General features: G+C 35.3%; 1 protein-coding gene across 1 annotated transcript; it reads left to right on the top strand.

Annotated features, from left to right (window-relative positions):
- Positions 1 to 1,736: 1,736 nt before the first annotated feature.
- On the top strand, positions 1,737 to 9,354 carry LOC104232942 (guanosine nucleotide diphosphate dissociation inhibitor 2). Its single transcript, XM_009786220.2, has 13 exons — positions 1,737 to 1,989; positions 2,805 to 2,867; positions 2,943 to 3,026; positions 3,110 to 3,217; positions 3,321 to 3,493; positions 4,242 to 4,353; positions 4,449 to 4,529; positions 4,674 to 4,736; positions 4,821 to 4,922; positions 5,296 to 5,420; positions 7,374 to 7,584; positions 7,666 to 7,740; positions 9,076 to 9,354. Exons 1-13 carry the CDS (start codon positions 1,903 to 1,905, stop codon positions 9,124 to 9,126), a joined length of 1,335 nt encoding a protein of 444 aa, XP_009784522.1. The 5' UTR covers positions 1,737 to 1,902; the 3' UTR covers positions 9,127 to 9,354.
- The last annotated feature ends 5,529 nt before the right edge of the window (positions 9,355 to 14,883 follow it).

Here is a 14,883-nt window from a genome sequence, read left to right as displayed (position 1 = left end):
ATCTACTACCTATATCTAAGCATTAAGTTTTCTTTTTCTCATAAAAGAAAATATTTTGTTTATTTTTTCCATGTGTATAGCATGCGTTAGGCCTCATTACAATATTACATAGAAGTTCAAACAAGGAATATTTAATGTGAAATTTTTTAGTTGATTTGAAACTCCTAATATTAAAAAATAATGCACAAAATTAGTTTATTTAGAGCTCCTAAATATGGGAAAAATAATTGAATGACTAATTTTAGAGCTCCTAAATATTAGAAAAATAATTAAATGACTAATTTTAGAACTCCTAAATATTAAAAAAATAATTGAATGACTTATTTGTCTAGTGTGAAAGTGAAACTATTTGTTAAACGGTAAAAAAAACAAACGACGTTTTGCTAATTGGTTTTGTGCTTTTAATATAGTATAAATAAATATAAATAGATATATCGATACAAATAGAAATATTGATAACATTTTTCTTTGGTATATATCGATGTGCATGTTTCTTTTGTAAAAATAGCACAGACTAGCCAGTTTTCGGACTGGTCATTCAAAAATAGCTAGCTTTGCAAAATCATTGAAAAATAGCCACTATTTTGTTGCAACAGGGACCGGTCCAGCATAATATACTGAAGATCGATGCACCTGTGTATGAACTTCCAGCATATTATGCTGGAACTCCAACACGCGAAAAGTTCCGGCATAATATACTGGAGATTAGAGCACCTGTGTATGAATTTCCAGCATATTATGCTGGACCGGTATATTATACTGGAACTCCATTATAATATGCTGGAGTTTCAATATACTTATGCTGGAACTCCAATATATTATGTTGGAGTATTTTCTGGATTTTGAACAGTGTTTTCGTTCAAATTTATCTTTACATGAAAAATGGTTAAATTTCGATTACTTTTGAAACTATGGCTATTTTTGAATGACGACTTGTAAATCAGACTATTTTTGAATTTCTCTAATTTCTTTTAGGATTTCAAATCTGGGAGTTTAATTTAATAGTAATGGACAAGAGGCATCTTGGTTGCTTCAGTCACGATCTCATGTACTTTGCTAAAGAATATGCTTTTGAGGTATTAGGAGTTAGGACTTTAACCAAAAAGAAAAAATACTTTATATTTGTATTAATTTATATGATGCATTTTGTTCCGTTTGAAAAGGAGCAATACATTCCTATATTTGAAAAGTATTTAACCGTAAACTTTTAATTTTTTTTTAAAGGTGAGAAATAAAGTAGTAGACAGTATAGGATGACTTAGACATGCATTTTATTTGAAAAAAAGATGAAGTGTTGTGAGTGAAATAAAAGTTTTCATCCAAAACTATCCTAACCGAGATTTTGGTAATTTGAAAAAAAAATTAATTTTTTTTCGAAAACTAATCATATTCCACTAACAAATAATATTTTCAAAAAAATTTGACTGCCAAAATCTATGACCAAAAGGGAGCTTAATTTTGGTTATTTTTGAGTGATCCTATTTCTAAAGTCCAATGAGCAGTTTTTTATTGAATAAAATTTCTGATTTTCATTGAAAAAAGAAAAGAAAAAAGCTTTCAATTTTACTTTTAATGGGGTAATTTAGATCACCAAATTTTAAATGTCTTTCATCCTATCTTAGTTTTCATTACTAATAAAATCATCACACGTAATTAGTATAAATGAATTATAAAAACGAAATAAATCAAAAAGAAACTTTTTAATATAAAAAATAGGAACATAACCCTTTGTTGGCGTTTCCTTGTTCCATCATCAAAGCATACTTGTCATATTTTAAAAATAGAGTTCGTCATCAACGCAGTCTACTCCTCCTCTTGCCATTTTAGCTTTAAGTATAGAAGAACCCTAACTATCGGAGTAGATCCAATCTCTTTATTAATTTTGTGTGTCGAAAGAAAAAGATGGATGAAGAGTACGATGTGATAGTGCTTGGCACAGGCCTCAAGGAATGTATCCTCAGTGGTCTTCTCTCTGTTGATGGTCTTAAGGTTTTTTCATTTATGATTTCTGATTCTTATTACTTATATATTACTTACAGTTTCCCCCTTTGTATTAGCTTAAAGATGTTTATCTACTTTTGATTTCTTCGAGATCGGTTTCATCCTTTTGTTTGATCTATCTTGTGGATTTTCAGTTTTCCTTTTTCGGATATTCTTTTTTTTATCCCTCAGTTTCTTTGTGCTCTCGCATTTACTTTTCAATGGTTCATCACTTGCCATATCAGAATCCCATGAGTTTCACATGTACTTGCCATATTTCAATTAGAGCTTAACTTCTAGGTGTAAAAGATACTTACACAATCAGGTCATTTTTAAGGTAATTACAAGTTAATCTCAGGATAAACATTTATTGTTAACCTGATAAAAATGGTAACGAACATGTAATAAAAGATAACAAGAACAATAATGCCTTAAAGCATTATGCAATTCAAATCATACAATTGACTATCCACCTATATCCGTATGCTATATTTCCTTTGCAAGGTTAAATTTCTTATAAGATTGTTGCATCTCTTTTGCGAAATGTTGTGAATTTGTCTCAATTGATCTTAGTTGTTTATGCACGAGGTAGAAATATAATACAACAGAGCAAATAAAATGTACATGTCAATGGATGATGCCAATATCTTTGATCAACCAAGCCTCCTGTCTGTACAAAGAAAGCAAGGGGAGATACTATCAACTAGAGCAATTTATCACTTTCTTTATCTTGATGTCTTTTTTTTTTCTTTTTTGTGAGATATGCTTGCTATCTTATTTTACTTGAAGTGTCTCAGTAATTACTGCTCCTTACATGTAAATAGGTTCTGCACATGGACAGGAATGACTACTATGGAGGAGAATCGACATCCCTCAATCTTGTGCAGGTAAAGGTCCTCTAATTATTTACAAATCGTGTTTTCTGTTTTTGACATGTGTCTGATGGAGTTTTTGGCTTTCAGCTCTGGAAGAGGTTCAGGGGGAGTGACAAGCCTCCACCTCAATTGGGTTCGAGCAGGGATTATAATGTCGACATGATCCCTAAGGTTTTCCTCTTCCTCTTTTGACTATCTGCTTGATGGAAAACTCTTGATTATGTATTGGTGTTCTAACTTAATGGTTGGAGCAGTTCATTATGGCTAATGGTTCACTTGTACGAGTTCTAATCCACACCGATGTTACAAAATATTTGTACTTCAAAGCGGTTGATGGAAGCTTTGTGTATAGTAAAGGAAAGGTACACTTCTTTTCATTCTTTTAGTGTTGTCGTGAGATGTCAGCTTTTAGTTTCAAGACTATTCGTTTATCTAACCTACAGTTCTCATTTACTTGATGAGTAGGTCCACAAGGTGCCTGCCACAGATATGGAGGCACTTAAATCTCCTTTAATGGGCATTTTTGAGAAACGCCGTGCACGGAAATTCTTTATCTATGTTCAGGATTATAATGAGAGTGATCCTAAGACACACGAGGGGATGGATCTAACAAGAGTGACAACAAGAGAGCTTATAGCGTAAGCTCCTGAACTTCCTTATTTCTTCCGATATATTAGTTGAGGCCTTTCGTGTCTGAGATAATTGTTGTTAAATTGTCTTAGATTTTGTATCTTTTGTACCTGTTTATTATGAGCTTGTGAGAAGAAAGTAGTGAGTACAATTTTGTTATCTAAAAGAAAAGGAAACTAGTGAGTAGAATTAATGGTAGGTGCCTGTAAAATGTCTGATTTGTCTTATGCTTTCTTAATGTGTCCTGCATTAGTTGAGGAAATTGGTTATTGTCACCTTAATATGGTTTTAACAATCATCACTTCATGAGCTAATTATTGGAGTTGAGTTAGGTCCAAGGTCCTTTTTTATTTAACCGAGAGATCCAATGCTGACGCATGGTTCGGAATTCAATGGATAATTGACCTGCACATCTACCCTACTCCACGTAAACACCAAACTTTTGTCTGCTGCAGGGCTGAACTTGTGACTACGCCTAATCCACATATCACGAGCTGGACTCTTACCACTAGACCAGAATGGGCCTTATTTTTCTAACATGCTTCTGTAGTGGTGAGATGATCTGAGATTAGAAATTGTTGAAATCCTAATATTTAATCTCTCATGTGTTTTATTTAATGATCTTTTGATGTTCTGAAATTGTCAATTTGTAGAAGTTGGCATCAAAAAGTGCTCGTCAGCATTGCCTATAATATATTGTAATTTATTTGTAAACCCCCGCGTTCTGCTGCTTATGATATTTCTTTATTTTATCAGAAAATATGGTCTTGATGACAATACTATGGACTTCATTGGTCATGCATTGGCACTACATAGAGATGACCGCTACTTAGATGAACCTGTGCTGGATACAGTGAAGAGGATGAAGGTGAATCAAATTGTTCCTCCTTTGAATTCTTAAGCTAGTGGTATTTAAAATTCCATGTGCTTATGTCTGAACTTTTGTTCCATGTAATGTGACAGCTGTATGCTGAGTCTCTTGCACGTTTTCAAGGAGGATCACCTTATATCTACCCTTTATACGGATTAGGAGAGCTTCCCCAGGTACTACCTTGAGTTCCTCCTTAAATTTTGTATTTTCTGCTTTTGTTATTATTAGTCATCCTCCATCATCTTAAAAAAGTGTCTTGAACTTTTTTTTTCCTTGATTAAATCATTTCTATTTGGTGTATCTTTTGCTTAACTTAGGCATTTGCTCGACTTAGTGCTGTGTATGGTGGCACCTATATGTTGAATAAACCTGAATGCAAGGTACAATTTATATTTCTGTATTGGCTGTGTATAAAAGGTATCTTTGATTTTTTGTCCTCAAAAGAATGTCTCCTCAAATTCCAGGTAGAGTTTGATGATGAAGGAAAGGTTTGTGGTGTCACTTCAGAAGGAGAGACAGCTAAGTGCAAGAAAGTTGTATGTGATCCTTCTTACTTGACCAACAAGGTAATAAATGCTCTGAGCTGATAATTTTAGTGACTTCTTAAATATAATATAGCCAGCATGTCTTATTTAGCATTCCATTTGGCCATTCTCAGTACAAGGAGAAAATACCATGTTGTACAGGAGGTTGGTCAAACTTGGTGAAACTTGGAAGATAATGGATGACTCAAGTAGAGTCACGTAGACGTCTCGGACATAAATTTTACACCAATTTGGTGCTTAATGAAATTTTAGAAAAGGCCATTGTCCGTGTATATCACAATGAACGCGTGGACAATGTAGCTTAGGAGATGTCAAACTACTTACTATTGGGATGTCTGGCTTAATCATTTAAAGTGGTTTTGATAGATTAATAAACCCAAGGCATTTATTGCAGGTTAGAAAGGTTGGAAAAGTGGCAAGAGCTATTGCAATTATGAGCCACCCAATTCCTAATACCAATGATTCTCACTCGGTGCAAATTATCTTACCCCAAAAACAATTGGGCCGTAAATCTGATATGTAAGTTTTTCTCCAGTATCTTGCAAATAATTTATTTTGTGTTTAGTCTCAGGGGAGAGCTAAAAAGCTAAACAAATGATTAGACACCAAAGCTTACTCTTGAAACAAAATTTAGCCCCGTCATTAGACCTGTTTGATCCTTCTTGATAGCTGGTGTACTATTGCATGGATAATCTTCATTTTTTTGGTAATTAATCATTTTATTTCTCATCAAGTAAAGAAATTACAGCCATAGCATAGAAATCCACACGTATAAATGATAATCTTCATTTTACTAGGTAAACTTTATTCAGCTTAAAGTCATAACATTTTATCTTGCCCTGGTTGAGTGAGCAATTTTCATTAAATTACAAAAAGATGTATTTTTAAATATTTATTAGAAAAGAACAATTTTTATTAAATTTAGATTAGAACAATTTTTATTAAATTTATCCTTAGGATGTATGACGACTAATTGCATTTTAATTTCTTTATGCTAACTATAATGATCTCACAATTTAATATATATGCAACGTTTGCCATGACTTTCTTTCACTCGCTCTCTATCTGATATATAATGTTATGTGACTTATAGTTTTCGACATTTGGAAGAACTTAAGTATCATAACGATGCACTCCAATTTTCCATGACTAAATTTTCTAAGTTCGTTCTCTTACATTGTGATACATTGTGATACTGTTTTACTTTTACATTTCAAAGCTTATATTATTTTTTATGACTGATTCCCTTAACTTGATGTCTTCTTCCGTTTCTTTAATTTATTATCAGTGGTGGGGGTGGGTGATTAGATTCTTCCTATTGCATTTATTTTTGGGCAAGTGTCTTAAGTCCCTATCCCACGCCCCAACCCCCCCGCCCCCAAAAAAAAAAAAGAAAAGAAAAAAAGAAAAGAAAAGAAGCGAGGGAGTTAGTTGGCTTAGGCACATTCCTTTTCTTAACTGTTCTGCCCTTGTAATCCCATTCCATCTTTGCATAGATTGTTGCTGGAATCAGTATGTTTTCTGTGCCATTATAAGTAAAATGGTAATTTGGCTGAGCTTGACATGGTTGATTATTATAAATGGATCCTGGAAATGGCTCTTCAGCTTTCTTAGGTTTCAAATTTCAATGCAAAGTTATCTATGTGCAATTGGATTCTCTTTAGGTACTATTGAGGGGAATGTGATTGTGCAGACACTCTTGATAGACAGCACATCACTAGCGTATTTGTTTAGTTGATTTCAAGTATTTATTGTATTTGTTATTCAATGTCCAGAACTGCATAGAATGATGGTCAGAGACGTGGAGAATACCAGCTTTTGTGCATTGTTGATCTTTCCAACTGTAATCAGCTTCCTCGAGTAGTAGAAACATGGATTATAAATCCGCGCTGCGACTAGTTATTGTATCAACAGACATTTTACAAGCAATGAATCATTGCTTGGGAGTTCTGGTGTAGCATTGAACAAACAACTAATGCAAAGAATCATAAGCATTAAACTTAATGATTAGTAGATCCGCGAGAGCCCCTAGGGCTTAGTTCAAGTGGCAAAGGTTGAGGGACTTGCGACTTAGGTAATAGGTTCGAGCTGCCCTGCGAACTAAGCCTGATATTTAAGTGGAGAAGGGTAGAGTGGTGGGCCCAATATTCCTGAGTTCGAAGGCAGCGGTTGGTCCTAAGGGTTGGCCCTAGATGGATTTCTCAATCATCAGAAAGAAAAGGAAAATTAGCAGGTCTGAGAGATGATCTTATTGCTGATTGGCATTAGTGCCACTACTATTTCTACTTATTATGCTTCTAGAGAAGCTAGACCCCACTTGTGGAACTCCTCTGGGGTTGTTGTTGTTATGCTCCTACAGAAGCTATTCATCCTTGAAAATGTTTGTTCTTCTGACTTGGTTTGTAAAGAAAACTTAATATTTTGGAAATAAGTGGGATCTTCTTACTCATGCTTGAATATTTGTATATTCAGGTACTTGTTCTGTTGTTCTTACACTCATAATGTTGCTCCAAAGGGCAAATTCATTGCATTTGTCTCAACAGAGGCAGAAACTGATAATCCAGAGAGTGAACTCAAGCCTGGCATTGATCTTCTAGGACAAGTTGATGAGATCTTCTTTGAAGCATATGACAGATTTGAACCTGTCAATGAACCCTCATTAGATAACTGTTTTATTTCAACTGTGAGTCTCTTTGAGTCACTTCTGAATCTGATTGTTATAAAGTCTACCTAGCATGACATGTCCAGTTTTCTGTTTGAACAGAGCTATGATCCCACAACTCACTTTGAGTCGACTGTTGATGATGTGCTCAATATGTATACCTTGATAACTGGAAAGGTACGTTTTAGCATATTCTGGAAAACATTGAACTTGTTAAAGGAGGTCAACCCTTCGCTCTCTGCCCATCCTTTTTGACATTCTGCAGAATGCATCATTTTTCATGTCCTATTGCTGAGCATTTATCTTCTTACGTATCTCTTAGTAAATAGAATAAAGGAAACGATTTCGGTAATTGAATGCTAATTTTGGTAGATCAAAAAAAGATAGTACGATAAATTAGTTTGTCATTTCTTTTCTTTCCTTTTTTTTTTTTAAAACTCTTTGTCGGTTGGGAGGGCGGGGGAGGATATAGTACTTTGCATAAACTTGATTCATTTGGTAACACCCCTCTCTGCTAGTTCAGTACACTTTCATATCTTTTCTTGATGTCATGCAGAATTCAAGTAGTATTGAGAAGGGATCGCTGTTCATGGAAAGTAGTTTAGCCTCAGCTCACGTATCCCCAGAACAGTAACTCTAATTGATTCCTTATTTGAAAGAAACAATAACTCTAATTGATTGAAATTTAGGTCTTGCACTGTATTTTGGTACTGATACCTGAGAAAGGGAGGACGTATCATCATTGGAATTTTTTTCTAATAATTTGATGGTAGCCAGACTGTCTGTCCCAAAATGAGTATTGACATGTTCGTCCCTCATTTGTGTGTGGGAGACGGGGAGAATTGGCTGCAGTAGCAATGGTCATACATGTATAACTTTCCCTTTGTTCTGGAGTTCCATAGTTGTTGATAATGGGACAAATTCTACATCAAAGTTGAATAAGTTAAAGGGAGTGCTGCTGAATACTGTAGCTGAATCCTTGATGAATAGTCTGTTTCTGACAGGGTATGACAAATTGCTATATCAAGTAAGGTTAAGGTTCAGTTCTGATAATAGATTCATAGATTGAGGGTTTTTACTGGCATCCCTAGTTACTTATGTAACAACAAAATTGCTCCCTTTCCCTTCTTTTTCCTTCCCCCTCCCCCCTCCAAATCTCAATTATGAGAAGCATGCATTATGTGATGCTGGTATAGAGTTTCTTTTTGATCTTGAATATTTTTTTATCTTAACAACTTATGATTGATGGCTTATTAAATTTTTTTATGCCCAATGCTTGGGTTTGTGAGGTGCGATGTGACTCTAGGTAGAAAGTTTATTTGGATTAAAATAGGATCCGGATAACATGATACTTTACCTTCAAAGGCGGAGCTTCTGTATCTGAATACCCTGCATTATACTTCAGTTAGCATTCGTTATTACCTTCCATTTCTTGTCTTCCCACCCCTTGGTAAAAGATGTATTTATTTTATGTGGAGGACCTAACCGAGATGACTCAATTGCTTTCTTCAGGTTTTGGACCTCAATGTGGATCTAAGTGCTGCAAGTGCAGCCGAAGAATGAGAAGTTGCTCTCTAGTCCTCATGTACTTCGACGCACTTTGCGCTGGTTTATTCCTTGATGTGTAACAAGATTGTGATGGGATTTGATGTAGAAATGGACTCATTGTACTGTTTTCTCTGTTATGAGTTAAGAGTTGATGCCCTTCTTGTAACAATATGCTTTTGTAATGCTCAATAACATCATGTTTGTTGAAGAAGTTGATGCATGTATACGTGGGTTTATCTTGCACCTGGCTCCTTTTTCTTGTCGATCCCGTCGGAGTTTTTAAGATTTTTGATATTCTGTATTTGATTATCGTGTTATATACTAAAAATAAATTACGATAACCATGAAAACATTGTATTTTTTGCAGGTTTTTTTTTCCTTGATAATGTTGGAGAATACACCTTCACTTTTGTCCTGAATCATGCTTTTCCTTTGAGTCCATTTGGATTAGTTAAAAAAAGTGACTTATGAGCACATGCGTTTAAAAGCACTTTTAAGTGCTAGAGTTAGTTTATAAATAAAATTTGGATAGAAGTGTTAAAACTGAAACAAACTGTTGAGGTGTTTGGTTGAAATAGAACAAAGTAAAACTTTGTGATGAATGTATAAAACGTTGAATGAGACTCTTACCTTTATATCCTCAAACAAAATTGTTAGAGCTGAGAAAGTGGCATGTAACTAGGTAGCACAAAGATAATGTATGATTGTAACGATTCGATCGGTCGTTTTGAGTATTAGCTAATTTTATTTTTTGTGTTTCGAGATTTTGCATAGCTTTATTTAATGATTTATGACTTGCATGTGTGGTCTGTGTCGATTTAAAAAAAAAATTAAATGTGAAATTTTGAAGAAAATGAGATTTTTGAATTTAAATATGGCTAGAGTTGACAACGGTCAACGTTTTTCGTAAATGACCTCGGATCAGTGTTTTGATGATTCCTTTACATTCGTATGATGATTTTGGATTTGTACGCATGTTTGGTTGGAGTCCCGGGTGACCCAAGACCATTTCGGCGTGTTATGTGAAAAATTAAAAATTGAGTTTTGAAGTTGAAAATCTTGAGTTTTGATAAACAATTCTTGCATTTTGATGTAAATTAAGTTCACGAGCGAGTTTGTAAGATGTTAATGTACTTGTGTGAATATTCGAACTAGAGCCCGAGGGGCTCGGGTGAGTTTCTGATTGGTTGCGGAACATTTTTGCATATATGAGAAATTCTGGTTAGAAAGCCTGCAATTCTCTCATTTGCGTGGTATTGTTCGCAAATGCGAGCCTCGCATTTGCGAGATCATGCTCGCATTAGCGATGCTGGAGGGGGCTGGGGAGCTTCGCATTTTGCGAAGCTAAGTTTGCTTTTGCGTTGGGGTGGCCTCCGCAATTGCAATTGGTTTGTCGCATTTGCGACTTTGGAGAACATTGGACAACTTTGCTTTTGCGAAGCCAATTCGCATTTGCGATGGTCCCTCGGTTCGCATTTGCGATCAGTGCATCACATTTGTAAAATTTTCGTTATCAAATCTAAGATTTCATAGGCTAGAAATTGAGGTTTTGGGTAGAATTTAGAAATTTTGTAAAATTGAGATTTAGACCTCAAATTGAGGTCGAATTTCGAAATAAATTATATATTTGGACTCGTGGGATTATGGGTCAACGGGATTTGATCTTGATTTCAGATTTAGATTATGTGAGCGCCAATTGACTTTTTATTGACTTTTGGAATTTTGGCAAAGATTGAACCTTTATTGATTGAGGATGTTTCCTTTAGCATTGTTTGACTTCCTTAGATGATATTTGACTAGGTTTTAATCATTTTGAGGAGTATTTTTAAGAAAGATAATATTGTTTGTGGAAATTATTCTAAGATGAGGTAAGTGTCTTGCCTAGCTTTGTTGATGGAATTTTTCCTAATAAAATGATATTGTTTGCTACATGCGAAGGTGATGCATATGTGAGGTGACAAACGTATATGCATGACCAGGGTTATCCATGCTCGGGGTAGATTATGTGATTCTTTATGCCTTGCTGAACATTGTGATTTTCTTGCCTTATGTTTTACTTGACTCCCATAATAATCTGAGCACAAATATCCATGCTAGAGACCATGCTTCAACTTATTACAACTCGATTAAATATGATGGACTCTTTGTGAGACTGTTGATGTGCTGAATTCGATCATAACTATATTTAATCAGAAATACAAGTCTATTTCCGTTATTCTTGAGATACTTGGGTTCTATACTTATGTTGAAGATCATGTCTGAGCTTTGTTGAGATACTTGAACAATGAGGCCCTTGAAGTTTATGGATTTGTTTGTTGGTTCAAAAGCTGTGATTGTCATTCATGTGGTGTAATTTACTTAATTACTCTTCTTGATGTTATCCATGCTTCATACCTTGCTTGTTGTTGATGTATATATGCTTGGGTGGGGAAGAGTAAATTGCAAAAAGAGTGTTTCCGTACTAGTGAGGAAGTGATTTATACACGAAGGGTGTTTCCGTACTTGTTTTTATGTTATAATGTGAAGATGAGAGTAAAAGCATGAAGGATGATGCAGTGCAATTATTTTTATATTATTATGTAAGAATGAAAATAAAAGTACGAAGGGTGATGTCGCGCATTGTTTTTACATTATAATATGAGGACGAGAGTTGATGGCACGAAGGGTGTTTCCATGCAGGCGAGGATGAGAGACATGTATTATATTGTGTTATCTTTCCCTTACATATACATTTATGCCTTTATCTTGAGTTGTTATTGTTTCACCCATGCTTTCTATGCTTCCTGTTGTTGTTAAGTCTTTGCCTTCTACCTTATTTATTATTGTTCTATCCATACTTTCTATCTGTTTATTATTGTTATTGTCATGCTTTCTTTCTTGTTTGTTATATTTACATCTATGTCTTCGTTCATTTGTCGTTGTTTTACCAAAATCTTCTACCTTGTAAGTTATTGAAATCTATGTTCTCCTACCTTATTCGCCATCATTATTTCTATGGCTCCTACCTTGTCTATTACTGTTATTCATATGCTTCTGCCTTGTTTATTACTATTATCTTTGTACCTTCTACTTCTTTGTTACTATTATTGGTATTCCTTCTACCTGGTTGGTACTGTTATGCATAAACTTGGTAACGATGAGATAAATGCAGGAAAGATGTTGCCATGCCATTTGATTTGACATACATGCATACGCTTGGTGAGGTGAGATAAATGCACGAAGGATGATGCCATATCATTTGAATTTGATATCTTGAACACTTTCCTCTTATTGTGAATTCATGGCTTTCTGGCAGTATATGAGCGAGATGACTCTTGTTGTTGATTTGCTTATTTCATTTTAGTTGTGCTTATCTTTCGTAGTGTATTATGCTTATTCATCTTCCCCTGTTGTATTTATATGCTCTATCGTGCTTAATGTTGATGCACATGTGTTTAGTGAGCACACACATTTGGCTCAATGGGTATTCCCAAGTGAATTAATATGATTGGATCGGGTTTCACACTGCAACGGTAGTGTGTGAGATCGGATTGCACGCCACAATAGTACTATGATGAGATGTGATTCTTTATGCTTATTTCGTATATTTTGCTTCTACTTTGTGGAAATAGTTCATAAGGATACGTTCAATATTGCCCTACCTTTTAAACTTGCTTGGTAGCTTTCTTATTTGACCATATTACTATTATTTGTCATATCGGAGTTATTACTATTTTGGTATACGGACCGCAATCTGCGAGGTTCCATGTGGCTTTTAGTGTGACTTGTCGGTTGGGCTACTTGTACTGGTGAGACGAGGTTTTTGGACCTGGAATTTGCACTATCATATTGGGATAAGATATGTTTGGAAGAATAATACCATTGTTTCGCTAAGAATTTTGCAATGGTCCTTGTCGGACGAGAGAAATCCATGACTTGCTAATTTTATGGGTGGTTATGAGTTTCTGCATTTTTCTTGTCGTTAGCACTGTTGCGAAGGTTTGGAACAAGGTTTAATTTGATATAAAGTATATTACCAGTACCGGGTGTGATAATAAGTAGTTATTGTGGTCAGAAGTTATTGTTGTGAGTACATGAGTTATGGGGTACATCATGTGGTTTGATCTTGGCAATGTATTGACGCTTTGATGCAACTTGTTGAGATTGATACGGTGTATATGAACAAGTATCAGATCTTATAGGGTTTTTCAGATGTTGGAATTTGGTCCTACGCCCTGTAGGCTAAGGTCGAAGGAAGAATCTTTAGTCGGGGTCGTGTTCATAGACTTATATGGACCGTGGTGGCATGGGATCACTCATAGGTATGGGTATGATGAGTTTATTAAGCTATTTGACGGTTTTAGAACGACTCTTGGCACGTTCGAGGCGAACGTATTTTTGTCACGACCCTAAACCCAACACGGTCGTGATGGTGCCTCTCGTGAAGACAAGGCCAGCCGACTCACTTCCAATTCACTTTAAGCAATTAAAATAATAACTACTAAGTCTTTAATCAGAAATAAAATCCCAAAATAAGCATTTAACAGTATAATTTGCGGAAATAAAAGTCAACACAGCTCGACATCGGGGTGTCATAAGTCATGAGCATCTAAAATAATACTACCAGTCTGAAAGTCTACTCCACTACTAAATAACTGAATCAGAAAAGAAATAAGATAGAGGAAGGTTGCACTGGGCTGCGAATCGCCAAGCAGCTACCTAGTAAACCTCCGAAGATCTGCTGGAGCTTTCAACCCTCAGTAGCAAAGACCTATAGCGCCCGAATCTGCACACAGAGGTGTAGGGAGTAAGGTGAGTACTTCCAAGAGTTTTTGGCAAAAATCATCCTTAAATTATAGCTCAAAGCAAGGGTACATCCTTGTCTTATCTTAGTAAACAAAAACCATCCTTATACTATTTAAAAAGTTGCAAAAATCATCCTTCCGTTAAATTTTATCACAAAAACTAACAGCATCATCAAAAGACCATGTCCATCACGTGCCTTTTCCCCTCAATTTTCCAATATTGTCCCTTCTACCCGATCGTCTTCTACCTTTGCCAAAAAGGACTAAGACTTCAAAACTAGAATTTTCTTTCCATATGAACTTCACACCCAACTATGGTATGATAGTTGGAACTCTCCGATCTCATGCTATACTATTTCTTGCTACCTTCCTTTTGGAGAGGAAAGTGCAATGCCTTTAAAAATAGTGGAAGAGTTTTGACTTTCTAAGTAGCAACATGTATTTCAATGCACGTACGGTAGATTTTGATATTCTATCTTTAATTTGAGGTGATGATGCAAGGTTTGTTTTTAAAATGTGATTCCGACTTCGGTTTAGCTCAACTATTGTGAAACCACTCACTCCGACAAATGGAAGAGAACTTATCTAGTTTCTGACTTTCAGGTTCTTGATTTAGAGCTAGAACCTTTTAATTTTTCTCATTTATAGGTAGACTAATAAAACTGACACAAAGAGAATCGGCACCCTCATCAAAGCTCGGCACAAATATAAGATTTTACATGATCATAATGCACTTCCACCTCAAGGTCGTGCCAATCTCTTGTTATCATCTGCTTGTTATAAGAAGACAACTTAAGGAGAAGTTATTTCAGTGTAGGCCATTTTTGTTCATTAAATAGCAGCAACCTTAAAGAAGAAATAAGCAGCACCTAGTTCATCCTGCTAGTTTTCTTGAAGAAGAAGAAGAAGAAAGGGAGGAAACAAAAATTAAGAAGGAAAAAGAAGGCGGTCAGCACGTTCTTAGAAAAGTCGATTGGGCAGGAGGGAC

The sequence above is a fragment of the Nicotiana sylvestris genome, chromosome 6, assembly GCF_000393655.2.
Source record: "Nicotiana sylvestris chromosome 6, ASM39365v2, whole genome shotgun sequence".
Taxonomy (NCBI): Eukaryota; Viridiplantae; Streptophyta; class Magnoliopsida; order Solanales; family Solanaceae; genus Nicotiana; species Nicotiana sylvestris.
The sequence above is the reverse complement of the archived record's forward strand: the minus strand, read 5'-3'. Positions and strand labels throughout refer to the sequence as shown.

What these genes read in the sequence shown, in the direction of transcription:
- LOC104232942 (XM_009786220.2), top strand. Translation starts at nt 1,903, where the DNA reads ATGGATGAAGAGTACGATGTGATAGTGCTTGGCACAGGCCTCAAGGAA. An exon ending in ACAACAAGAGAGCTTATAGC is followed by an intron (nt 3,494 to 4,241) that starts GTAAGCTCCTGA and finishes TTATTTTATCAG; the next exon opens with AAAATATGGTCTTGATGACA. An exon ending in ATACCTTGATAACTGGAAAG is followed by an intron (nt 7,741 to 9,075) that starts GTACGTTTTAGC and finishes TGCTTTCTTCAG; the next exon opens with GTTTTGGACCTCAATGTGGA.